This window comes from Panthera uncia, chromosome B1, assembly GCF_023721935.1.
Source record: "Panthera uncia isolate 11264 chromosome B1, Puncia_PCG_1.0, whole genome shotgun sequence".
In the NCBI taxonomy this organism is placed as follows: domain Eukaryota; kingdom Metazoa; phylum Chordata; class Mammalia; order Carnivora; family Felidae; genus Panthera; species Panthera uncia.
This window is the reverse complement of record NC_064811.1, coordinates 155103343-155131157: the sequence shown is the minus strand read 5'-3', so window position 1 is coordinate 155131157 and position 27815 is coordinate 155103343. Positions and strand designations below refer to the sequence as shown.

At 41.0% G+C, this 27815-nt stretch overlaps 1 protein-coding gene across 1 annotated transcript in view; it reads right to left on the bottom strand.

The window, feature by feature from the left end:
• Window positions 1–27815, bottom strand: part of UNC5D (unc-5 netrin receptor D) — a 274282-nt gene that overhangs the window by 167768 nt on the left and 78699 nt on the right. The window contains exon 6 of the mRNA XM_049630074.1: window positions 23430–23533. Within this exon, the coding sequence (XP_049486031.1) occupies window positions 23430–23533 (104 nt within the window). The remainder of the gene's footprint in view (window positions 1–23429; window positions 23534–27815) is intronic.

Sequence of the window (27815 nt, the reverse complement as noted above, 5' to 3'; positions counted from 1 at the left end):
TAGTACTTTAAACCAGTTAACTGAATTAGATGGGGGAGATTTAACTAACCACCTTTTTTTATTCTCTAGGAACTAGCAGGGGAGAGAGAGAAATTGGATTAGATGGTGCAGTCCTAAAATTCTAGCAAGAATCCCAGGAAATTACGTAAGACAAGAATTTGCAGTGTGGCCCCTCGAGAGAGAAAGCCAGACCACTGTCAAACACCCTTAACTGCCATAATATTCCTGGCTGGACAATACAGAAACAGAAAAAAGACATCACTGTTTCTTGTGTTCTAACATGACTTAGCTTTGCCTTATCCTCTGCTCCAGGTATAACCAGTTTGGACAACTCAAGTCAGTGTCAAAGGAACACTAACTATCTATGAAGTAAGTCTTATTTTCTTAGATTAGGGCCACTCAGAATGTGTATGAGTGACTACTAATCCCCGATCATATACTGACATACAAAGCAACTGAAAGTATGGGGCACCTGGGTGGCTCAGTCGGTTAAGCATCTGACTTTGGCTCAGGTCATGAGCTCACGGTTTGTGGGTTCGAGCAGCATCGGGCTCTGTGCTGACAACTTGGAGCCTAGAGCCTGCTTCGAATTCTGTGTCTTCCTCTCTCTTCCCCTTCCTTGCTCACACTCTGTCTCTCTCTCAAAAATAATCAAACATTAAAAAAAATTAGCAAAGCAACTGCAAGTAAGGGAAGAAAAAAATCTGCAAATCAAAAAACATAAGAGTGTCTGTATACGGTCCAAGTTGCTGAAATAAAATCTTTACCACCAAATCCATTTTCATAAAAAAGCATTTCCTGTGTGAAGTAGGGAAAGTCCAGTATAAAAAGTTCAGAGTCCATCTATTGTCAGGGAAGCAGTTTATTAAACTTATTTCATTGGCTTAATCAATTTTAGCCCAGAAAATAACAGACCAAATTAAAGCCTTTCCACATATAAATATCCATTACATGTTTTTTATTTTTTAATTTTTTTTTACATTTATTCATTTTTGAGAGACAGGAGAGACATAGTGCAAGCAGGGGAGGGGCAGAGAGAGAGGGAGACACAGAATCTGAAGCAGGTTCCAGGCTCAGAGCTGTCAGCACAGAGCCTAATGTGGGCCTCGAACTCATGAACTGTGAGATCATGACCTGAGCTGAAGTCGGACACTTAACTGACTGAATCATCCAGGCGCCCCACCAAGGTTACCCGGTAAGAAAAAATTCTAAATAAATCATTCAATTTTAAAAAGGAAATGAAAAGGAAAAGAAAACAAACAAAAAAGCTTATGATTACCCCAAAAGACAACACAACTCAGTCCAGGCATCGTATGATTACCTTTTATAATGATCTCAACACTTTTACAACTCAGAGGGGAACTAGCTGAAGACTGTGATAAATGGACAATCCATTAGTGCACAGAGGTCAAAGCTGTGTTCTAGAATTTGTATTCACTTTTGTGAAACTAAAGCATTCCCTTTTCTAATTATGGGAAGAATGAACAACTCAAAACGTAGGAAAGTGCTCGTGTTCAAGTAGCTTTCTACTCTTTGATTTAAAACAACAGAAAACCCTGCTGCCATTATTTAGTAGAAAAAAAAATGGTTCGCTATTGAAAGGGTGCTGGGAGTTTGGGAGAAAAATGGCAAACACAAAAGGCACAGGTTAGAAGCTCTGGATGGAAACTCTACCACAGGTCTGCTCCCTATCTCTGTACCAAAGAGACCCCTAAGAATCCCCACATGGAGGATAGAGCACCAGACAGGAACCTGACTGTGTTTGCATCTGATATTGATTTCCTCATCTGTAGAGTGGAGGTTGGACAACTCTGAATAATTATTATAATTCTATCCAGATTTGACAATCCCCAGTGCTAGGAGATATACAGATAATCTCTGGAAGGGGCAACCCTGTTGGAAATTTCTAATTATTCTATCACCAAGAATAAGGCTCATACTGTGATAGAACGTTAAGCCAGCTCTCACGGTGCTTATGATAACAATCTTGTTCTTTATTCCCTTCATAAACCTAACTTATTGTTGAACCTATAAAACCTACTGCTCTAGGGTTATGTAGTACCTAGTATTTTAATATCTAATCCGTTTCCAAGAACACTATGGACAGAGTTTTGTTTTCTGGTTTTCAAGACAACTGTTTGTGGAGCCGCAAAGTTTCTAAGCTTCTGTACTAAGAAAACGGAAAGAGAGAAAAGTCAGAGAGCAGACATAGTACACATTTCTCTGATTCTACAATGTACATGTACACTTTTCATTTTGACACCTTGAAATCAGGACAGGTTTTATAGTTGATAACATCTTAAAATTAAAAAGTGCCCTTTTTTCAGTGGTATATAAAGTAATGGTTCTTGTTACAGCTGATGTCACCTTAATGTCTATGAAATATGGTATTACCTGTCACATAAAGACCAAATGCACACCTTTCTTCCAAAAAAAAAAAAAAAAGAGGGAGAGTGACAGTAAATACAAAAGGAGAGTATATTATTTTTATAAAGTATTATCAACTGGAGAATGGCATTTGCAACTTCCTTCAATGATGATGATTTTAAAATCTTGAGTTATTTTCCACAGAAACAAAAGGGCTGGATTTTGCTAAGTAAAGATGGCTGCCTTCTCAGGCAGAAGACGACCCACGTACTATAAATTATTCACCAGGGCAAAAGACTGCATGAAAGCTAGGAGGGGCATGCTGACGAATTAATACAATAAAGATGTCCCAGGTATGTTAAGAATCTGCAAACCCTTTGCTCCTCTGTCACTGCAAGGTGATGAATCAAACAAATTAGGGCAGAAATTACTAGATTAATTAAGACAGGCGATTATGTCTGAACGTTATTGTTCGGTACCCGTAACTCTACCTTAAAGGTCATTGGGTTTTACTCTAGAGGGTGTGTATAAAGCTGGTAAGACGAATTAGGGAGGAAGAGGCTAACATGATAGAACTTATGGAGAGCTTTTTTTTCACTTCTTTTTATTTTGGGTTTAAAAATACCTGAAAAAATTTGTTCACAGCTGCACTTAATTTAGAAATATGAACACAGTTATTGTCTTTCTAACCATTTCCTAGTGGATGGGTGTCGGAGGGTAAGTGAGAGTGGGGCATCAGTTTCCATGGAAACTTAGAGTTAGCACACACTAGGTTATGAGCACTGAGCGTTCGCCAACATGCTAAGCACCAGTCTGTAGAATCTTACTAAGTGAGTTATATCTCTAGTACCAACAGGTCAGATGTCTGGGCAAACACACCAGAAATTACAAACCAGGCAGGCAATGTCATATACAGATCTGGGCTCTACATGTATACGTAGGTTTGCCTGATAGTATTATCCTGAAAGTGTTTGAACTCGTACAAAGCAATAATGAAATATCTCTTGCTAGCACACTGAGGATGTCTGGATGATACATATTCGTAGTCGGTGCTCTAGGGAAAGTAATAGCAGCACAGCAAGTGGAAATTGTACCTTGCTAGCTCTGCTTTAATCATTTTCAAGCACTCCTATCTTTCAGATGGCTTTGAACCCAAATGAGCTGAAGGCTACATGTGCCCTGCTATAAACGCAACACCTTACAGAATCTAATTAATCATTTTCATTCATTTCTAGCCTAGGAGCATGGTTTCCATGGTTTACCAAGCACCATAATCACATATATGCATATAGATAATCAGAGTCAAATTCCAACGGGAGGCTCTATTTTAATCTTTCGGTTATAATTACAATTTGAAACTAAGTCCTATGCGAAACACAAATGGACATTTTTTGAGGATTTCTAAGATATTATGGTTATTTTGGCACCTGGACGCTACGGAAAGTAATGCCTAGAGTTTATGCCTTGAGACTTTCTTAAACATGGAGATTTCCTTCTTTCTTTCTTTCTTTTTTTTTTTTTTTCTGAGTAGCCCAAGGGAGGAAATTCCACGTGGTATTTTGCAGACACGATGGAACATGGGGTCAGCTGCCCCCTTACTGCATACGGTTCCCATTAGTATTAATGAGAATGCCACACATACATCAAGAGGAAAAAGAGACCCCACAGGTTCTAAACCACAGCTGAAAGACAGCCCTGCTATCTGCCAAGGAGCAATTTAATTAAACTCTTATTTATTGCCACTCACTCCAGCTTCATGGGTTTCAGAGAATAGCAGCAACACGCGTGTTTGCTTATTACAAAACGAGCCTTGCTTACTTTCAACGGGGCTTTTAGATCAATAATCATTGAGACATATATTGCACACTCTGACTTGAAAAGTGAAGCTGGTATGTCTTCAATGAAAAATGAAACACACTTATTGTATTTGTAACTAATGTTCCTTAAAAGTAAAGCAAATATTGATATTCCAGGCACACATAAAAACCAAGATCTATAACTAAGTGTGTAAAATGCACACTGCACGCATTCAATAATCATACTCCATTTTCAATAACGGGAAACAAGGTACAATGACTACTATAATTCACCACCACCCCCCTTTTTTTTCCTCCAGCAAGCACCACATTGTTTTATTACAATATAGCAATCTTGCCACATTACATTTTACAGTATGTGTAGGAGAACCATAAATACACCAGCCCATCTGAAATATGTAGCAATGACTCTCTCTGCTTTAGTGATACTTCCTTCCAACTTTGCTTTTTTATGTGGATTTCACATTTTGTTGATGTGTTTGCAATGAAATCGGTACTGCCCAGAAGAGAAATTATTTTACATTTCCATTAAAAGCTACAGTAGTAAATAAACCATCAGAGTTTATGTAGATATCCACTAGAACACCGAGGAGAGCCCATTAAAGTGCCAAACCCTGTGTTAAACATTTGATAAAAGAGTATCTGAAAGGCACATTCCTAACATTTTTTTCAAGTGATAGAGTTTTAAAGATATTTTATAATACTGTACCGACCTCTGCAGAACACTCAAAAATCAAGAGAAGTTTATGTTTGTCAGTAAAGCAGCTGCACAGCACACATCAGGGCTGGAAAGGAAATGGTGATGGTAGAAAACAGACGACTACCAGAGACTGAAGTTCACAGACGGCTGGCTTGAAACACACACGTGTACTCAAAATAAGCATGTAGTCGATTACAATAATTAAGGAGTGATAAATAATAATTAACATTCCCGTAATTGAAAATGCCCTATTTTAAAGAATAAATTAACAAGGAGGTTTAAGGCAAATACATATATGGGATGTGACTCAAAACAGCTGGCTGACTGTGGAGAGGGAAGAACCACAGCAATTAGTTAATTTGGAGATACTGTGAATGGTTTTAAGACGCCCAGGTTCTCCCTTAAAGAAACGTGCTTGCAGTGAATAAGGGAATGCGTGGATATCCCATAAAGCTATGTGCCAAGCAGTGTACCAGTCATTTTTACATACTTCCTTTCATTCAAATCCTAGAACAATCCAGATGGGGGCATCATCACTACTTTCATTCCTGCCGGTGAAGAAATCAGCTTAGGGAAAGGAATTTGTCCAAGATCACACAGACAGTGACTGTCAGAAGGAGGGTTTGAATTCTTGTCTGTTGATTCCCAAAACTCAGACCTCCTATGTCAAATGCAAAAGCAAAACAAACATTACGGGTCATGCATGTCGTGAATGAATGATACACGCTGTCAATCTTAAAGGCAATTCACAGTTCACTCATGTAACACGTGTGTTTACCAAAGGGCTTGACATGTTCGTGGGCTCTGCTCCATGTGACGTTCTCATGGATATCTACACAAATTCCGATGTGCAGCTTTTAAGGCAAATATAAAATTATTTCTCTCCTGGGCAGTGATGATTTCATTGCAAGCACGTCAACACAATGTTGAGAGAGGTATTCCTGAAAATGAGAGTAATGCATAGGAACTGGTCAAAGAACTAAAGGAATCTTCAACTTCTGAGTCAACTCTAGATGGTCTCTGCCACTGTTCTCCACGAGCGTTTCTTGAGGATGGTGACAAACATCATTCATTCACAAAATGCATTGTCCGTAATGACTTTTTTTTTTTTTAGTTTTGCAAAATGAGAATAATACGATGAATTTATTATAAAGCAATGTTTATTTAAAATGTGCAATTCTTAGATTGTGTGTTGTTTTTAAATGTCCTTTTCCCGATGGAATTATGGTTACGGAAAATGGCTGTTATTATATCTTCACATCCTTCCCTGACCGTGCCACCCCCCCCCCAAAAAAAAAAAAACCAGTTAAAAGTATGGCAGCAGTCACTCCCTCTTCTTAGGGAAGGGTGAAGGGAGTAATTTTACGAAGTCTGTGAATTTAGAAGTCTGGGAACCATTCACTGATCTGAAGGAGAAAGGCCAAGGCATGGCATGAGCTCACTACTGTGCAGCTCAAATGAATACACGGTGAAAGCAAAGAAGAGGATGCTGAAAGAGAGAGGAAGGGAGAAAAACAATTTTGGAAAAACTCAGGCATGAGGGAATAATGAAGTCATCACAAAAAAATAATAAAAATAAAATAAAATGCATGCCTTGGGTGTTCACAGCACATTCTCCGTTCCTGAGCCTAAAGTAATAGAGATTTTACTCAGCCAAAGAAAGTAATAACAGGAACAAACAAACATAAAAATGACTCAAAGCTTGACACGCTGGATGTATTGACCAAGTGCTTCCCAGCCTTGGCTTGTGATTGGTCTGACAGCCACCATGGAGAACACGGCGCTGGCTATCACCGAACAGGCAGCGAGAAGAAATTACCATCCAGGAGGCATGGGGGAAGCAATAATTTATCCTTTTTGCTGACTCTATCACTTAGAGCTTGGATCCATTAGTCATATTGATTCTGGATCTTCCACCTTGACTGGTACAGAGCATCTCCAATGACAAAATCAAGTTGTTCACATTCTTCACTGTTTTTCTTTGAAAGTAAATGGATTTGTCACTGAGAAAACATGGTCCCAACGGTTGCTATGTCCCTAAAATCGAGAGAGATCGTGATCGCTTGGAAAGAATGAATTAGCCCTGACTGGAAATGATGAGCTATTACCGTTGGGATGAAGTTGAACCACACGGTTTTAGGAAGAGGGGAAATGGAGGCAAACCTCAACATGACCTCATGTCCACAACATGTTACACACTGTGGGAGAGTAACACGGAGCCACAGAGAGTTGCTCAAACTTGCTAGTGGGATGCTATGGACAGAGAGGAAAATTAAAGCATTAATAGATTCCATTGTCTAATCCAACGATAGCCGATAACTAATAACAACAGCCATTTACTGTGCTTTGTGCTAAGAATCAAAGTAAACGCTATAACAGATTATCTAAGTGTGGGCTCCTAGGTGGCTCAGTTGGTTAAGCCTGTGACTCTTGGTTTCAGCTCACGTCATGATCTCATGGTTTGTGAGACTGAGCACCGCATAAGGCTCTGTGCTGACAGTGCGTTGCCTGCTTGGGATTCTCTCTCTCTCCCTCTCTCTGCTCCTCCCGCTCTCAGGCTCCCTCTCCCTCCCTCCCTCTCTCTCTCAAAATAAATAAACATTAAAAAAAAAGGTATTAACTAGGTTGAGTCAATCTTCACAGTAACCTCATGAGGCATTATCATCCCATTTTGCATATGAGGGCCCTGAAGCTCAGAAAGGTTACAGAATTAGACCAAGATCGTGCAGCTACTAAAAGGAGGGGCTTGGATTGAACCACACCAACCTTACTTAAGATTCCAAAATACATGTTTTTAGTAACATGTTGATAGTAAATGATGCCTCCCTCGGATATTAAGAGACCTTCAAAAGACTGTTTTATCCAAAACCTTGCCTTTCAAGTAGGAAAGGTTAACAGCTCCATTTAAAGAAACTCCAAAGGACTTTAACTTTCCTAGTTATGAGGTTGAGAAGGGGGATCTGGGAGGGACCCAGGTCTCCTGCCTTCAACATGTCACATCTCCTCTGCAGTCATGGCAAGTGGAGCTATGGGGGAGTGTGGACATCCTGGGTTTTGAAGGGAACCCACCCCCCCCCAGCGGAAACTGAGGCACACACTCCAGGAATATGTTGTTCTCCCCGCTGTCCACCTTTTGGGGTTGTCAGCAGGCTCCCTGCTTTGAGCTGACTTCCTCTGCATGGTGGTGGCCCAATGGGATTCATCCATGGTGTATTGTTGACCCACCAGTTTAAGACCCTGGATGCAGTCTACAGTTATGCGATGTGGCTTTTTTTTTTTTTTTTTCATGTGGAGGAGTAGAGGCAGAGTAAAGACCGAGACCACTCTGTAGGGAACAGAACTTATACCTGCTTGACCACTGTGTTTCTCATACCAATTTTCTGTTCATCCGTCTCTTGTACATATTCATTTCATCCTTCACAGTCCAGCTCATGCCCACCCAATACATGTAACTCCTTGATTAATCAGCAAAATCTAACAATCATTTTCACTAGAGCTTCCTGCCTACTCCTCTCATTTAAGCATTCCCTTGACATATATTTTCTGAGTGCCTATTACATGCCAGGTTCTGTGCGAGGGGCTGGCTATAAAGAGATGAATATGACATGGTTTCCACTGCCTAAATGTCATCACAGGCCAGCAGGCATATGTTAACAGCTACCGGTTGATGTGGGGCTCAATCCAACAAAAAATTATTGAGTAGCTGCTCTATGACAGCCAGTGTATTAGACACTGCACATAGTATCTTGGGGAGATTGTAAACTACACCAAGGAGCCTGTGACTCAGGGATTCTCGACTAAGAGCGACATTTGGCAATGTCTGGAGACACTTCTGGTTGTCACCAAATGGGGTGTGAGGGTGGAGGTGCTGCTAGATTCTAATGGGTAGAGGCCAAGAATGCCTCTAAACATCCTGCACAGAGCAAGGCGGCCCCCCAGCAGAGGAGTATGAGGCCCCAAGTGTGAAGAGTGATTAGGCTCAGAACGCTGCTCTGTTCTATGCTCCTCTGGGTCCAAGTCAGAGTTAAGTACTGAGTGACCAGCATCAGAAAAGAGAAAGGAATGATCTCTGATAGAAGCTGTCCTCAATTGCTTCGGGGATCTATCGCGGCTTCTGGGAGCCAGAAAGTCAATAGAAACCAGAAAACTCAGTGATGAAAACCCAGTAATAAGAGCATGATTAGGCGCAGGTATAGAAGTGAATGCGAGGCAGATTTTAGACTTTAAAGCAGGCAAATCAAAGGAATAATGGTCCCTGCACTCTCAATGCAGGAGGTAAGGCAAACCATAATAGCACGAGGAGACTTGACTGAATACGCCCAACTGAACAAATGAGTACAGGGTGAAATCAAATGCAAAGGGTAATTGAGACAATGGGAAAGGGTAGGATGTGAGGAGAAACTCCACATGATGAGTTGCAGAGGTAATCTGAGAGAAAACAAAAGCTCTTTCCACGACTGTGGTTCCAAAGAACCTTTGAGAGGATATCCACATTATCTGGATGAAAAGATCCTGCCTCCTGGAAACAATAATGACAACACTCCACTGTCCTTTGTCTGCCCTGGACGCAGGGACCCAGGCTTTAGTGAAATGCCCTAACAACGTGGTACAGCTTGAAAAGCCCGACTTTCGCACATGCCTCTGATGGGCTCAAAGTCACTGGCAAATGGAAGGATCTCACGTTTGAAGGAAAATGTGGAGGAAGCACAGAGGAGGGAAAGGCCACCTCAAAGGCTCTGTCACATAGTTCGGGAAGCCCAGGCTGAACACAGAGGTGAAGGGCTAGTGCCGGGGCATCTACTGATATCAAGATCTTTGACCCCTCTCTTCCACAGCTACTTTTGTTCTCAGTCAGGGAAGGGGAGGGCACCCTTTAGGAAAGCTGTGTTGCGAGAATGAAGTGAGTCGAGGCTATTGTGCTTGGAGGCCGAGGCACCAAGGCCGGGGCACACACATCACCAACACTTCCTCCCATCAGCAGAAACGACAAGAGGGTTTGGAAAGCCAGGTTGGCCACTTGCCGGGGCAGTGGAGGCAGTGACAGCGGTCAGGGTGCGTGGCAGCGCATGCCGTGGAAAGCAGGCTTCTGCTGTCGATTTCCTATTCTCATTCTCGAGACTATTCTGCAAGTTCACAATTATTTCTAAGTAAGTGGCTTTTAAAAAGTGCCAACAATGACACAGACATATATGTATTTAAAACCTCCTCTAGGCTTTCCTATTACAGTCTCATTACCGGGTCCTTGAACTAAAAAACAATACGGACACTGAAGAAACCGACAAATCAATCTGCTATCTCCCTTCTCCGATTCAAATCCTTCAGTGGCTCCCTACCACTTATGAGCAAAAAATCAGTTTTTCAGGATGGCAGACGAGGCTTCCTCGGATCTGACCCCTGCCTACCATGTACAGTCTCCACATCAGTGTTTCTTCTACTTGTTCCTTAGGCTCTCTCAAAACAACAGTAACTACTTCCTGGCCAACCATGCTGTCTCATAGCTGTGTGCTTTTGACCACGCTGATCTTGCGCCTTGAGACTTCTGTAGGACTTTACACTGCAATGCTCTCTTACTCGTCCTTCAAAGACCTGTGTGGGGATTGTAGTTTGCAAAGTCCTGCTTGACCACTCTGGCCAACAGAAACAATTATACACCTCCTATTTTATTGTTGTTAGTGTTATAGGTAGCACACTGTCTTAGATAGTTATTTACATATTTATTCCATTTATTGGATGCTTGAGCTAGTCAGGAATAAAGATCATCTCTCATTTATTGTTGTATGTCATCTACTAAAGTAACAACAGATTAAAGCTGTATTGGACCATCCTAGAGACCGTCCATGAATTGTCTTTAAGACATGCTCTGATATCCGATACAACGAAGCTGACCCAGAACCAGTGGGTGGGTACTGTGATGGTACAGAAAGGACTCAACATCGGAATCAGATATATCTCTGTTGGAATCTCGATTTCCTTGCTTCCCAAGTGCATGGTATATGGTAAATAACAAGAGACTCTGTTGGTTTATCTTAAGATTTGGGCTTTGAAACCAAAGAGAACTAGTCCTCTCACTTCCTAAGGGACTTTGGGGAATTTATTTCACCAAAGCCTCAGTTTCCACACCTGTAAAAGGGAAATGATAATTCATCTGAGAGACTGAAATCGATGACATACGGTAAGTGCCTACAGCCTGGCTTGTAGTCCTCAATATATGATAACCAACAATGACGCCCATTAACGGGGAGTCTATTATCTTGGAAAATCACAAGATGGAGCAAAATGGCATATAAACACAATCCCATCTCTACTTTGAGGTTCAACTCCCATCTCTACTTTGAGGTTTCTTCTCCCGTTAGCTTTGTTATCCTTTTTTCCTGTTCTCTCTCCAGAGCACCAATTCATGCTGCCTATTATTTGAATGATTTAATTAAGAACGAGAATGTTGGAGAGCCTGGGTGGCTCAGTCAGTTAAGCATCTGATTCTTGATTTTGGCTCAGGTCATAATCTCTTGGTTCCTGAGACAGAACGTGGAGTCAGGCTCCGTGGTGATAGTGCGAAGCCTGCTTGGGATTCTCTCTCCTTCTCTCTCTATCCCTCCCATGCTCATGTATGTGGTCTCTCTCTCTCTCTCTCTCTCTCTCTTTCTAAAAATAAACATAAAAAATAAACAGATAAATAAAAGTAAATAAAAATGAGAATCTGAGTCCCCTGTCCATCAAGAGACAACATTTTTCCAGGGAAATATACAATGTCCATTATCACATAATACTTTACTCCTTCTAAACATACCAGATTTTCAGGCAGTATTTCAGGCAGTGCATTGATGACTATGTCAAAAGGAAAGATTAAACGAACCACCCAGCCTCACCCACAATTGATGCACCAGAGTGATGCCTATCAAATACGGGGGGTGATTACACAGATCTGTTCTTTCGTTTCCCTGAAGTGGCATGCCAGAGCTGCTTCCTGAAGGTGATCTCCAAATGATACTGTGGAGCCAACACATGAATCATCAGTCTGACTCTTCCCTGCACACAGATATCAAGGTTTAAACCATCACTTGTAACTAGGAGGAGCCAGTGCATGCAGGAATGAGGAATATTGCACACGATTAGTAAACACACCTATAGAGATTCTGTTGCAAGGACTGACAGCCAGATCTCTAGGTCAATACTGAATCAACAATTAAAAGAACAGTTCCAATGTAACTAAGGCAGAGTCGAGAAAGACTCCGTTATACTTAAACCAGAATTCATGGCAGAGGAGTTTCTTTCTTTCCTTCCTTCCTTCCTTCCTTCCTCCCTCCCTCCCTCCCTCCATCTATCTTCCTTCCTTCCTTCCTTCCTTCCTTCCTTCCTTCCTTCCTTCCCTCCTTTCTCTCTCTCTTTCTCTTTCTTCCTTCCTTTCTGGAAGCTTAACTGATATAGCCAAGGGAATCTGAGTTCTGTGTGGATTTGAGCTGTGCAGCTGCTAAGCCAGGGTGGTGAGCCTGTAATCTGTGGTGTGTAAGCCACTGCGATTCACACAAACCGAAGTTCTGGGAGTTTCAATAAGTCACGCTTTCACTAGCAGTTACTGCACTGAATCTAAGGTGGCTCCAGGGGAGAGATCACAGCTCCTTTCGATGTTACAAAGTGGAGAAGTTTGAGAGCTGTGTGGTGCAATGAAAGAGGCCTACCTAGGATTCTTTCAGCAGGCACAGAGTCTGGAACTGAAGCTAAACTGCAATAATATCAGCTGGTGGATCTCAATAGTACCTGCAGGCAGGTGCTTAGTCTGCAGGTCTTTACCCCACGAAGCCGAAATGGGCATGCTCTATTTCACTAGCAGTTACACGAAGAACTGCCCATGGTGCTGATGCACCTTCTAGTCACCCACAGTTAACTACAAACAAAAGGCATTCCAGAAGGTGGCATTTTCCTCCCCAACAGACTGTACGGACAGCAGTTAGGATTTGGGTATCACTGCAAAAGATGACCAGTACAAGCTGTTACGGTAGTGGTCGGTCGTTTCTGTTTTAATAAGGTCTGCTTACAAAACAAAAGCATTTACTAAGTGAATCAGGAGGGTGTGTGGTGTGCTTCACAGAAACATTAAAATCCATGCTGTCTCAGCAGGATCGGGATGGAGTTCTTGATTCATGCCCATGGAGCATTACTGCTGAATTACAGAACTGCAGCTCTTTATGTGGAGGCCTCCCAGACTGCTTTTGCTTCTGCATAATTGAAGATATAAAGACTGTTTATTGCCGCTAAACTGTGAAAAAAAGGCACAGGACAGAGAAATAGCTCTATGCCTTCATTAGGTTAATTTAGAAATCATACATTTCCTTGCCTTATGTGTTTTTCTTTAAATTTTTTACTACTGATTGATTGACTGCTAGTCTTCTGTTTTTTTTCTCCAAACTGCTTTCCCTTGTGATCCATTTGCTTCCTCTCTCATTTTGAGAAACCTTAAACACAATATGCAGATTTTATTTTATTTTTTTGAAAGGATAAAGGATGTCATTTCCTATCAGGGAAAAAAAATGGAGAGCAGGTTAAAGAGATATTCTGTCAGCAGTCTTTCTGTATCCCATCAAAGTCCCCTCCCAAGTTGTCACTGGCACTGAGCTGCTCTGCAAAACCATCTCTGAACTTGAACACAATGCAGATGCCAATGCCATCAAGTGATGGGGTTTAACTGCAAATGGGGAGCAATAAAGTCAGACCTGTACTCAGAGACATGAGTGATAAAATGGAGGACATACAGTAGGTTTGCATGTGTGCACACACAGTCCTGTATGTTTATAAATGCCATTATCTTACTTTAATACTTACATGTATATGTATATGTATATGTATATGCATGAAACAAGATGGTGGACTAGTTAATGACAGGCATGTATGTCACTCCGTTGGTACTCAGCATGCAATGTCTGACACATAAAGAAGCTTCATTGGGTGAATTTTAAGAGAATAGGCTCCGAGGCCAGGTTATCTGGGTTCAATCATTGGCTCAATCATCCAGTAAATGTGCCCTCAAGTACACATGTGCTTCACCTGGCTGTGCCTCAGTCGCCTTATTTACAAAACTGACAGGTGATTACCATCTACCTCAGAGATCTGTCTGGAGGATTCATTGAACGGTGCCTGGCACAGAGTGCATATGCAATGAGTGTTAGCTATCTTGTAGTTTCTGCATTCATTTACATATGGAATAAAGGACTCTACAAATAGAGTTATTGCACTATGAACTCTCAGAAAGACAAATTAAGAAAATAGTCTCATTTTCCATTGAATTAAAAAAAAAAGTATAATGGCTAGAAGTAAACTTAACCAAGGAGGGGAAAGACCTGTACTCTGATAACTATGACACTGATATAAGAAACTGAAGATGACACAAATAAATGGAAAATATATGATGATCATGGATTGGAAGAATTAATACTGTTAAGATGTCCATACTACTCAAAGCAATCTACAGATTCACTGCAATCCCTCTCAAAATACCAATGGCATTTTTCACAGGGCTAGAATATATAATCCTACAACTTGTATGGAACCCCAAAAGATCTCAAACAGCCAAAGCAATCTTGAGAAAGAAAAATGAAGCTGGAGGCATCACACTTCCAGATTTCAAACTATACTACAAAACTATAGCAATCAAAACTAGCACAAAAACAGACACACAGATCAATGGAATAGAGAGTCCAAAAATGAACCCAAACTTACATTGTCAATATTCATCAAAAGAGCAAAGATATACAATAGGAAAAAGACAGTCTCTTCAATAAATGATGTTGAGAAAACTAGACAACTACATGCAAAAGAATGGAACTAGACTACTGTCCTATATCATACACAAATATCAACTCAAAATGGATTAAAGACCAAAAGCCATAAAACTCCTAGAATAAAACCTAGGCAGCAAGCTCTTGGACATCAGTCGAAGCAATATTTTTTTGGATCTGTCTCCTCAAGCAATGGCAATAAAAAACAAAAATAAACAAATGGAACTACATCAAACCAAAAAGCTTTTGCACCACAAAGGAAACTGTGAGCGAAATGAAAAGACAACCTACTGAATGAGAGAACATGTTTGCAAACAATATAGCTGATAAGGGGTTAATATCCAAAATATATAAAGAACTCACACAATTCAACATCAAACAAAGAAAAATAAAACCAAAAAAGCAATCCAATTAAAAATATTGACAAGATTGACAAAAATATTGACCTGCGTAAGACCTTTCTCCAAAGGAGACAAAGGTGGCCAACAGGCCCATGAAAAGATGTTTCACACCACTAATCAATGCAAATCAAAACCACAATGAGGTATCACCTCATCCCTCTTAGAAAGGGTATTATTTAGAAAGACAAGAGATAACAAGTATTGGCAACGATGTAGAGAAAAGACAACACTCACTACTGTTGGTAGGAAGGAAAAATGGTACAATGGCTAGGAAAAACAGTATGGAGGCTTCTCAGAAAATTCTCAGAAAAATAGAACTACCATATCATCCAGTAATTCTACTTGTGGGTATTTATCCAAAGAAAATGAAAAAAAAAGAAAAACCACCCTTATTTGAAAAGATATATGCATTTCTGTGTTCACGGCAGCATTCACAGTAGCCAAGATAAGGTGGCAACCTAAGGTCCACCAGTAGATAAATGGATAGAGAAGATGTGGTATATGTATCCAATGGAATATTACTCATCCATTAAATGAAACCTTGCTATCTGTGATAACATAGATGGACCCAGAAGGTATTATGCTAAGCCAGATAAGTCAGATAGAGAAGGACTATTGCTGTTATGATTTCACTTAGGTGTGGAATCTAAAACGAACAAACAAAAAACCAAATGAACAAACAAAACAGAAACAGACTCACAGATACAGGGAATAGTCTGGTGTTTGCCAGGTGGCATGGGTTGGCGGGGGGGAAAGGCATAATAAAGGAAGGGGATTAAAAGATACAAATTTCCAGTTATAAAATAAATAAGGCACAGGGACACAATGTACAGCATAGGGAATATAGTCAATAATACATAACACCTTTGTATGGTGACAGATGACAGCTACATTTACAGTAGCAATCACTTCCTAATGTATATAAATGTTGAATCACTATGTTGTATACCTGAAACCAACAGAATATTGTAGGCCAACTACAGTTCAATAATAACAGAGATATTGCTTTATTTGCCTACCTACAAATTGTAGCTTTAAGAATCCAATGAGTCAATATACATGAAAATCTATGTAAAATTCAAAGTGATAAATTTAAGAGTTTATTACTCTGTGTACCACACAGCAGTTGTGTGAATATTCATCCATTAAGTCACAAATGCTTGCCAGGTACCTACTACATCCCCAGGTACATTTGTGTTATCTGCTAAGGGGGGTGGGAAAGGACACTGAAAAGTGTAATTTGCATTTGCTATCATGAGGGGAATTACCTTGAGGAAATAGGACATACAATCATGAAAAGTTAAACGCAAGAAGAAGATGGGAGAAGAACAAAACAAAACATTCCAAGCAATGTGCTATGAAAGTCTTCAGGGGAGGGAGAAAATGCCATCCTTCCCTGAGCAGTCCACACCAATTAGATTAGGGGTCTCTAAGAAAGAGAGACCAGGGTCAGCTGGGGTGGCCAAGGGAGAAGTGGGGAAACGGGCTGGGTGAAAACAGATACTCCCAGACGGTGTATGCCACAGGTAGATGTTGGAGGTCAAGAGCATTCCAGGCAAGGGGAAATCGGGGAGACACAGAGATAGGACTGGAAATAACAGAGACTAGTGCTTGGAATGAAAAACACTGAATGTGTAGAGATAACATGGGAGACGAAGAGGGGGAAAAAAAAAGCAGCTAAGCAACTTTTGTAATCTCATCTTGGGTCCCTGTCCTTGGCTTTGAGCAATGTAATTCTAACTTCCATGTTCTATCCACCAAGGAATAGAAAACAAGAAGAGAAAAGAAAATAAATATAAATCAGAAGCTTCAGATATCTTCTATCATTTTCATCTTCAGTAAGGAAAGAGAGCTTCCCAGATAAGGATAAGGTGAAAGTCAGTACATTGGTAAGATTTACTTAAGGACCAGTATTAATGATGAGGGTATTTGGGCTGAAACTCACTTTTTAAATAACTTACATTAACTTCATTTTCCCATCTCTCCTACGATAGCGATTTTTTTTTTTTTTTTTTTTTTTTGGTAGAAATGTTTTCAGAGAAGTAATTTACTGGCACTTAATTACTAGTATTTAACCAATTCAACATTCTCTTTTCTTAAGAGTCCATTAGGTTTCTATTACAATATTATACATTCTAATCAAATGTGGCTTTCTGCAAAGGTCCTCATTGTCAGTCTCCTCAAAGCAAAGTTTATCTGGACTATTAGACATTCTCTCCGCTTTGGCTGCACCAAATTAGATCAATTATTTATACCTGAGGTCCACTGCTTCAGAACTTGGGCACTTCACTTAACATTTCTCTTGTGAATTATTAAGAATCTTATTTTTAAAATAAAGTTCTCATTTCATAGTCTGTTTGATTGAGGTTAAACACAATAGTCTAGTGATTCTTGTATTAAACAGTTCAATGTCATAAGATTCTCTCCTGGGTTTTATGCCAATGAACACATTCGAAACAAATGAACCTTTCATTAAGAATACCCTCACTGGGGATAAGGGGCAAAGGGCTTCTGACTTAAAAAACTGTCTGGCACCAGTCTGGGCAGAATTATTAAAACAAGCCATAGATAGCAGGCGGATTCTACTGTTTATACATCAACGATAATTAGAGATATGAAAGGGGCCTTAGGGTTTTCTAGTGCCCCTCCTTGTTCTACAGGCAAAGAAAAAACATATCAACATTCCATAATGTCACTTCATAGTGACTTGCTTTGTTCCAAAGGCCACTTTGAGGTATTGTTCAAAGGCATTCTTAAAGTAGTAAGACATGGTGGATGCATGTGGGGATTCTTGAATGCAAATAATAAACCCTGCTCTGGCTTGTTCATGCAGGAAAGGACTTTATTAAAAAACATTAGTAGTACCCAAAACCTCCAGGAAGATCAAAGAGCCAGGCCAGGCTGGCAAGCAGCCAGGGACAATGTTCAACCACACCATAGGGAAAGGGACAGTCACTTGTCAATACCCTGTCAGTTCAAAAATCATGACACTGCTCACTTCTCCACCCCATCTATGTAAGAACGCCAGGCTAATAGGGCTTAATCACAAAGACTAAACAATCTTTTTTTTTTTTTTTGGCTTTTACCTTAGAAAAGGGACACACACACACAGACACAAAATTCCACAAACATTAGAAAGCATGTCAAATGGTCCACCAAGTGTACCAAAATTAAATCTTCTCAAACAACTTGATTTCCACCTGGGCATCTGAAAGGATCCCTTTCCCCCAAACTCCTGTCCTTATTCCCCGCCCCCCTCACAACAACCCTCAACAATAATATGGCTTCTAATACTTGCATGACACACTTTATGAAACAGAAAATACATCCCTTCACTCCACTCTTGGAACCTCCCCTTGCTATACAAGCATTCCAACCAAGTGATCAGTCAATGACAGAACTGATTTGGTGTCCCGCAGAAAGAAGGGAACCTTCTCCTTACCCACAGTGCATTGACTAAGGCCTCTGACCTTCTTAAGTTTTCTAATTCCAGCAGGTCATGACTCCTCAGTGAGATTAAAACAAGAACAGTGCCTGGCAGGCAATGGCTCAAGGCTGGAATCTGTCAGTCGCTTAGCTTTGGGGCCTTAACTCTCAAAGACATTGAATTATTTTGAGTAGGCTGTTTACCTTGATGTGAGCAGAATTAGCCTTAGACACTAAGCCTTTATGGCAAGTTTTATTGTCCAAGGCAAACATAACCTGTTAAGATTTACAGGCTTTATTAACAGCAATAACCATTTTATGGCCAACATCAGTAAATCAGGGTTTATTGAGAACTCTACAATTTTAATCTGTGGAAAACCATTAAAATGTCGGATTTTCATTGGACATAATTTCTAACTTTTATGAAAGATAGATTTTCCATTTAATTGGGGAATATAAAAAAGTGCAGTGTGGGATAATGAATTGTTTTGAAAAGAGCCAATTGGTTTTAGCTAAACAACAAGTGTCAAACACTAAAGTTGCTATCTTTAGTTAGAACTGTCCCAAGGCTAAGGTTAACAGTAACTGCAGTGACAAAATGCTCTAATACATCCAGCAATAGGAGCTCGTGGAGTTTAGGAAAGGTTCAATTATCATCTGTTCAAACCGTAGGTATTTTGGAAAGAGTGTGTGACCTGTTATTTCATCCAAACCAGCATGCAAACGAGTCTGGTAAGAATCTTCAAATTCATATGCTACTTTTGAGAAAGTGTATTTACTACTCCTGCGACTACCATTCATAAGACTCTTCAATGGGGTAAGCAAGGTACAGAAACACAGATACTCACCAGCTTCTGTCAATAACCATTTATTTCTTCCATGTGACAGATTAAAAGAGAGGGAAGCAGAGAGCTTTTGATAAGGGTCTTTGTCCTTGGATGAGCTTGTGAAGGAAGAACAGGGGGCCCAGGCTGGAGGGGCAGAGCTCACGTACAGTCTGGGGTGAGGAGGGATGGTCTGAGAAGCACACTGTTTTTTCATAGGGTTGAAAATGTGTCAGATATCACAAGAGTCTCTGTTTTAATCTGGTTCTCCGACCACCAGGCTGCCCTCCATCTTTGCTGAGAATTAAAGGTTTGTGAAGCTTTATGAAAGACTAGGCTAAAAAGGAAGAAGATAAACCACAATAATCTCTACTATTTGATACTAAAGACTGTTTTGAATGTTCTTGTTTCCCCACCCCCCCCCCTTTGTCTCCCAGCAATCCTACAAGGAAAATATCATTCCTATTTCCAGATGAGGAATCGGAGGTTCAGGGTGGCTAGTAAATTACTATCAGTCACAGCATTGGGAAGTGCTAGTCAGTGTTTGACCCTTCAGGACAATGAGCTCTGTCATGGCTACAGCCAGATGTAGGAAAAATTGTAGTAAGGGTAGAGATCACCCTGGGGTCTCTTGTCTCCCCTTTCATATGTCTCCTTTTCTTCTCCATGGCCTCCTTCTTGTAACTCTGGAAATCCTGTACCTTCCTATCACCTAGGACAGCATCAAACCCAGGCTCCTGGCCCTTGGGAGCACAGAGGTTCTAGACATGCCCCACTCCAGGCTCCTCGTCCTCCTGGGCTCCCAACACCTCTATTTTTATCACTGCTCTATTTGTCGTTTTGCCAGCAGATTACTTATTTGAAACAAAAGAACAAAGAATTTACAGAAGGTTTAGGATTGGCATATTAGCTAGAAGAAATTTTAATCTCTATTTCTAATGGTGGAAGGTCCAGAGCATAGCAAACAGATATGTTACCACTGGCCTCTGGGCTCTCAAGCTTCAAAAAGCTTGGGGAAAACTAAATGAACCCAGAGTCTCATTAAAAACAACAACAAAAAAATATTAGAGAAGAAAAAATGATCTGAGCTTTAAGGTTAGAATAACTTTCTAGTGATCCAAGAGCTTGGACAAGTTCCTATAAGATGGACATGAAAATACCTGTAACCTTCTACCATCTCACTTGCAAATCAAGTGAAATGACATAGAGAAGGGAGTCCTGGGTGGCTCAGTCTATTAAGTGTCCAACTCTTGATTTCGGCTCAGGTCATGACCTCACAGTTCAGGAGTTCGAGCTCCATGTCGGGCTCCTCGCTGAAAGTGTGGAGCCTGCTTGGATTCTCAGTCTCCGTCTCTCTCTGCCTCTCTTTCTCTCTCAAAAATAAATAAATAAACATAAAAACAAGAGAAACAATAGCGAAGGCACTTAACACAGAACCTGGCACATGGGGACATTCTATAAAGGGTAGCTCTTCCTGAGCTTACACAAACCACCTTCTGTGGTCAACAGATGAATTAGTTGCCAGGGAAGTTCTACCTTACAGAGAGAAGACAATTGTACGTGTCTTAGGAAAACACAACTTGGACCTGCCCCCAAGATGCCTCTCGATGTGTCAAGGAGGAGACCTCCTAGGCCACTGCAGGGCAAAACCCACTGAGATACCAGTGGCCCTGCTAGCCACAACCCCTTCCAGTGATGACCCCATGGCCCCACAGGAGGTGGACAGCAAGGGAACCACGTGGTGGAGAGGGAGGAACATTCCCGCGCAAGGAAGATAATGGAAGGTATCTCACAGTGACAATTACATCACTGATCAATTTCCAAACACAGTTCCTATCACTGCCACCCTGGAGAGTCGTTAGCTAACTACAGGATCCTCACTTGACTGTGAAGTCAGAAAGCACAGTGGTGCACTCTTGCAGACCTGGAGACCGCATGACGGGCACTGCAGACATCTTCATCATGGGAGACCCTGACCGGGGAAGGGTATGTACATTTTCCCTTTCCTTCTCTACCCTTTTTGACTTCTTCTGTCATTCTGCCCGCCCATCAGCAAAAACACAGATGTCGATGGTAATACCAACCATGTAAGCTATTGCACACACTAAGAGAGCTGTAAATACTGGTGTGCAGATATAGGTAGTAACCAACACATAAATTCCAAGGAAACCCTGGTGTTTGGATTTGAGATGCTTTCTTGCATTAAGATGATGCTATAAATGCTTATCAGGGCTCCATAACAGCCCATTAACCCACAATGTAGCCGAAACACTCTCCAGATCCATCCTATAACACAAAATGTAGAAAACACAGCTCTCCCTCATTCTCAGCTCAGAATGTCTGTTTTCAACCATCCTGTAGCCCTGGCTTACTCCTTGGGATGGCCCTCATTTAATATCAGCCAGCCTGGCTCTGAGATTTATTCCTAATAACATAAACATGATTAAAATAAAGTGTCATTTGTTGTCAAAGGGAGAATAGGAAGGTGTAGGGAGCTGAACAGGGATCACCCCCTCCACCCCCCCCCCCCCAAATTTCCTGTCCACACAGACATTTGTTTTTTTTTTGTTTGGCTGGTTGGCTGTTTGTTTGTTTTTAAGGTTTATTTATTTTTGAGAGGAAGGAGAGGGTGAGAGCAGCGGAGGTGCAGAGAGAATCCAAGCAGGCTCCAGGCTCCAAGCTGTTAGCACAGAGACTGACATGGGGCTCAAACTCACAAACCTTGAGATCATGACCCGAGTTGACTGACTTAACTGACTGAGCCACCCAGGCACCCCCCACATGGACATTTGTAAATCAGGATTTTGAGAGGTAGGTGGTGCTTATAGCAAACTGCTGACGCCCACGCTAGACTCCTGGGAGCAGTAGGGTGTCCTGAATGAGAGTGATGCGTTCCCCTGTGCACTGAACGCCCTGCGGCCTCTCACCCTGCTCTGGAAACTACACCACACTCTGCAAGAAACGGAAAGGTAGCAAGAGAAGGACCAAAAACCTTCCTGTTTCACATTAAATAACAATCTAAAAATAAGCATTTTCCTTTCTAATCATTTCCTATCATGCATGGAATGTTCACTTTAATTTTCAAGTCCGTTTGCTTCATTTCTGTGAACCACTTGAGCTTTCAATAGTGCCCACCCAGCATGCTTTCTGTCTAAACATGCAAGTGTGTGTGTTTTTCCGCTCCCTTTTATCTTCTCGATTCCTTTGTCCTTCCAATTACAAAATCCCACAGCAATTTTAGCGAAAATGTGAGGTAAAGGCTTCTTCTTTTTTGTTAAATCTCTACCTCTCAGTGAATAAACAAACCACGGCTCTAAAGACATTTTCCTAGCTTCCCACAGAAGATCCACGACTGAACTATCTACTGCTCAACTCGGGCCTTCATTTATAAACTTATCATTCTATTAAGCTTTCCTTGTACTTCCCCCCTTCACCCTCAGTATTAGCTTCATGACTGTATTACTCATCTATGAGAACATCTTTTAAGAGGGCCTGAAAGGTTTAGGAAGCCTTTGCCATGACCACAATGTGTCATCATTGACAATTAGATTCTAATAGTATAGGAGAAGTCCTAGAAAACATGAAAGGGCAAAAACCAAGAGTGACTCTGGACTCTAGACTCCCACCGTGAAGGAGACCTGTGGCTTCATCACTTTTTATATTCCCCATGCCCAGCACAGTGCCTACAGCATAATAAACACTCAGTGGATGTTTGTTCCGTAAGTAAACGGAGACTGAGTACAAACATTAGTGAAACTTGTGGCACTAGGGTCATGTCCTTCCCTGGGCACTTTTTCACGTGACAGGTTGAGCCATGACCCAAGGTGCATGTCAGAGTGTTCCAGGCGACTGACTGAGGACACAGAGGATGCCACCTGTGAGATCCAAGGTCACTGAAATCAAGAACACAGACCAAAATCCTACTCAGGCTACCTCACAAGAGCTTTGTGTCAACAACAAAGTAGGCGAGAGACAACCTCCTCTTCCAACTTACTTCCTTCGCAGTATCTTCACCTTTAGCAACTGGGTCCAGAGAGCAAGAATGCCAGACACAGACTCTTTCACTTCACTTATGACCACATAGGACTCTGCTCTCCCTCCTGGGACCAGGGCTGGTGTCTTACCTCAGCAGCAGGGACTCCCTCGGGTGGCCGGCAATGCAGCACTATCATGCCTTCAATGGGCACCTCCCTTCCCTGTGGATCTTGTTCGAAGTTTTTCCTTAAATCTGCAAAACAAACAAACAAACAACAACAACAACAAAAGTGTGAGGTATAGGACAATTTGCTCTAGGGCCAATATTCTTCACATGTGGTCCAAATACAATAAAATAGTGAGCTTAATGTCGCAAACTGGGTCGACACAGAGAGTCACCGTTTTTAGGAGTTCCAGACATAAGAAAATCGTTTTCCCAAATATTTGAAATAAACCATAACAGAACTTCCTATGCTCCATGCTGCCATGAAGGAGGAAAGGTTTACTGGGGCGCAGAGAGAAAACAAACAAAAAACAACTCATTTCCTGAGTCTTTGCCAACATAATCTGCTTAGCATCTGATGACACACTTGACCTAATAAGTTGCCATCCACAGCCATAATTGTGCAGTTGAGATGCACATGATTTTTTTTTTTATTAACTAAAGAATGCATTATTAATCTGTAACCTCTGCCTTTTCCTTAACCCTCTAGGGGGCTCTAGAAGATGGTAATAGAGTGAGATTACCTATTAGTCTTTATGTGTAACCAGGGAGAATGGGGCAACATTCAACCACCACGAAATCTATAACCCATCCAACCAAACATAAAATTAAAAAATACAACGCCCTCCAGTCAAACAGCAATGCTGCGTATCTGGGTAGTGCCCTTCATGGAAGGCTCGAGGCACTTTGCAAACAAGCTGCACTATTAACCTTTTACACATGGAAGGGTGATGCCCGGGGAGGTTAATTGGCTTGCCAGTGGTCATGGAGAACATCGATGCCAGCGAGGGGGAAAAACTGCACAGAGCTTCCTGACATCCGGTCTCTGCCTGCTATAGCCAGCAAAAACTTTCTTAGGGAGAAGGACCCAGAGAGTTCAGAGAGAAAGCATGGCTTGAGTGGCTTTCCAGTTGAGCGCTTGCTTCAAGAACCAAAGTGTGAGCGGGTCTCCGCTTGTTGCGAGGTGTCACAAAGCACTGATGATTTTACAGCACAGGCTTAACTCTTGCCATCACCTGAAATCCTGCACTAGTAAAACAAAGGCGGCTTTTACAAGTCTTTCTCGATGTGAACGGTTCCCCCTCCCTCCCAGACAATGTATTTTTCTTCAATTGAGTATCTCAAATTACAGGCTGTGGATTTATTGATTTAATTTTCTTTAGTGCTTACACTAACATGAAATATGTTCCCTGTAAAGAGCAGAGCTCCAGAATCAGTTACATCTTTACAAATTGTATAAATACATTAAACTTGCTTTTAGCAAGTCAGAAACACTGGATGAATAACAAGCAGAACCATCCATGTATTCACTTTCTTCCCAATTCTAGTCTTAATGTTTTCCCTCCCAGAGGCAACTGACGCCTTTTGTCAGTAGTGCTATATATTCAGGGATCTTCATGAGTATATACGAGGCAACAGATCTTAAAAGGACTTGCATTGCAGGCAGGGGGCACATCCTTCTTCTCATTTCTCTCCTGCCCCCCAAATCATGAAGCCAGATTCCTTCTATTCCAGATCCATAAACTGCCATAGCACTTATGATTCAGAATTTCTTTTTTTTTTTATTATTATTTTTCTTTCTTTTTTTTTTTTTAATTCACCCTCAGTTTGTTTACTGTATTTAAGAGTCTGATTCAGAATTTCTGACTGCAAGTGTGATAAGGGTCACCTGACTGCTGATAAAACCATGAGTGAAGAACTGTGAATAAACCCTAGAGTGAAAAATCTCCAGTTTCCTGCACGATTTGACCACAAAGTTTCCTTTGTTTTCCCCCAGGGGAGCTGTGAGTCAAAAATCCTTCCTCCTTCTGATTCATTCACTCATCAGGACTGGACTGAAACCAGTGTAGCACAGAGTGTGAGCATGACTTCAACAGGAGTTTTGTGAACACTCAGTTTGCTAAAGGAAAGGGTTGAGTTTTTGTGGCTATTTTTGTTTGGTTTGTTTGCCATTTTGTTTTTCTTGATTGCTTTGTTTTCCAAATGAAGGCTCCCTTGGTGCTGCTGAATAATGGTTGCTGCTTTGACAACACCACATAATCTGTATTCAACCAGATGAAGCACATAAAACAGAGAGTGGGACTTTCTGTTTTGTCTTCCAGCTCTATTTCCTTTCTTTGCTCAGGAGAAATGGAAATGGTAACCAAACGCATAGTTTATGGTTAGCTCCTCACTCCACTACTCTAATACACTGGCAGGTGAAAGGAAAGTTGGGATGAAAACATCCAATATACTTCCCCATTCCCAACAGCTCCATAAAATAGGTAAACATGCAGCTAAAAAAGGAAGCCCTGCATTCCCACTGGGATGTAGGAAAGGGTAATGTCTATAAAGAAGAAACACCTAGTGGGTCTCATCCAGCCAGGATCAAACTACAGGAGGGACCTACCCAACCTCTTGCTTCTCCCCAAGTGACATTGGGACTCACTGGCAGGGTTCCAGCCAGAAGCATATTAATACTCCTCAGTAAGGAGAGACAAAGATGAAAGGCAAATCAGCGATGGAGTAGGGGGTCAGGGGAAAAGTATGATGTCATGTATCAGGATCCAGCTCATAACAAGCAGCCAGCCACACACCAGATAGCACACCAAGTAAGAAACACAAGCATCACCGAGTCCTGCCCCATACCTGAGGCTAATGGTAGAACTTTGGTATTTCTGACTCCTAAGGAGAGAAAACAGACCAAATTCCAGCTGGCTATGAAATATACTAAAAATCATGGAAATAAACCCTTAGACACAGAGGTACGTGCTTCCAGCTCTACCTCTGATTCCCACCACAGGTCATCTAACCTGATTAGTTTCTTAATTGGCAAAGTTACATACTTTGATCACCTATGTTAGTTCTGAGGCTTGAAAGATTTAGATAGGAACCAATGCAACTTCCAGTAGTAGAGAAAATATCCCCAGCCATATAAAAAGAATTCTACAAATAAAGGAGGCAAACCATAGAAATGAGATTCAATGGCTTCCTCTAAGACAAGAAACAAGAGACATTTTTATAGAACTTCTAATTTGAGCTTTTTAAAGTCAAAACGAAATAGCAACTGAGAATCTAGAGTAGGGAGTTATAAATAGGATAACATCTGAGATCAAGAAAACTGCCACTATGCAGGGGGAAGAAAAAAACAACATAAGTGCTGAATTAGAAATATACATACCATGGAGACCGTAAACAGCATCCTGAATATTGCAGAAAACTAAACTAGTGAGGATCCAGTCAGGATCCAGGCAGGAAAAGGAAAAAAGCAGAGGGGTTGGAGGGGACCAAAAGAAGAGGTTGGGGTTACAGAGCTGTGAAGCACTGGGCATGGGTGCTGGCACCTCAGGAACGTGGAAGAGGGATTTAAGAAATCAAGACCAAGACCTCTGAAGAAAGACTGTCCATCAATCTGGTGCTGGAATCTCTGTGGGTCCTAACAAAGCTGGTTCTGTTAGTACTTGAAACAAAATAATAAGCTGGAAACAAGAAGCAACTGCCACTTCCAGGATGAAGAAACTCTACTAGGGTGATGCTGACAGGGACAGAAAATTAACAAGTAGACTTCCTCCCTCTTCTACTGTTTAGTCTCCTCCCCCGCCCCCTACCGGTGGAGCCTTACAGGGAGCCAGGATCTGGCAAAGAGGTACCTGCTCCAGCTTTACAAACTATATACCAGTGGTCTTAGAGGCAAGAGACAACAGCTATGTAACCAACAAAACCCAGTTTATGAGGCTTCCTCTAGTAGGGCTCTTAAAATTTCTTACTCCTCACTGTTCTCCTCATTTCTATAAAGGGGGGGCTTTATATCTGAGATGGTTGCCCTCATACTCTCAGGGCTACTGAACACCCGATATAGAGCATGTCCTTAACAAATATATGTTGAATGCATGTGCTAAGAGGAAAATTATAAAATGATAATAAATTTTCCAGCAAAAGAACAAAATAAATAACAAAAGATAATGTTGAGATAGAGAAATGTAGTATTAAATAGAATAGGAATTTTAGAAAGAAACAAGAAAGAAAATAAATGATAACCTATTTAAGAATGATAATAATTCTTCTCTGAGGTGAAAAAGGACTTGAGTTTGCAAAAGAGCTCACTGGATAAAAGGCAAAATAGTATTAGAAAGGAAAAAAAAAGATCCTAAATATGTCATAGTTAAAAATTTTGAATTTTAACAAAATTAAGAAAATTAGAAACATAATAATTTTATAAGTATCTCAGGAGTAAACAAACTGATGTAACTAACAATTTCATGGACTAGAATAATTAATATTGTCAACATTTCTACACTATCCAAAGTCATCAATGGATTCAATGCAATCTCTA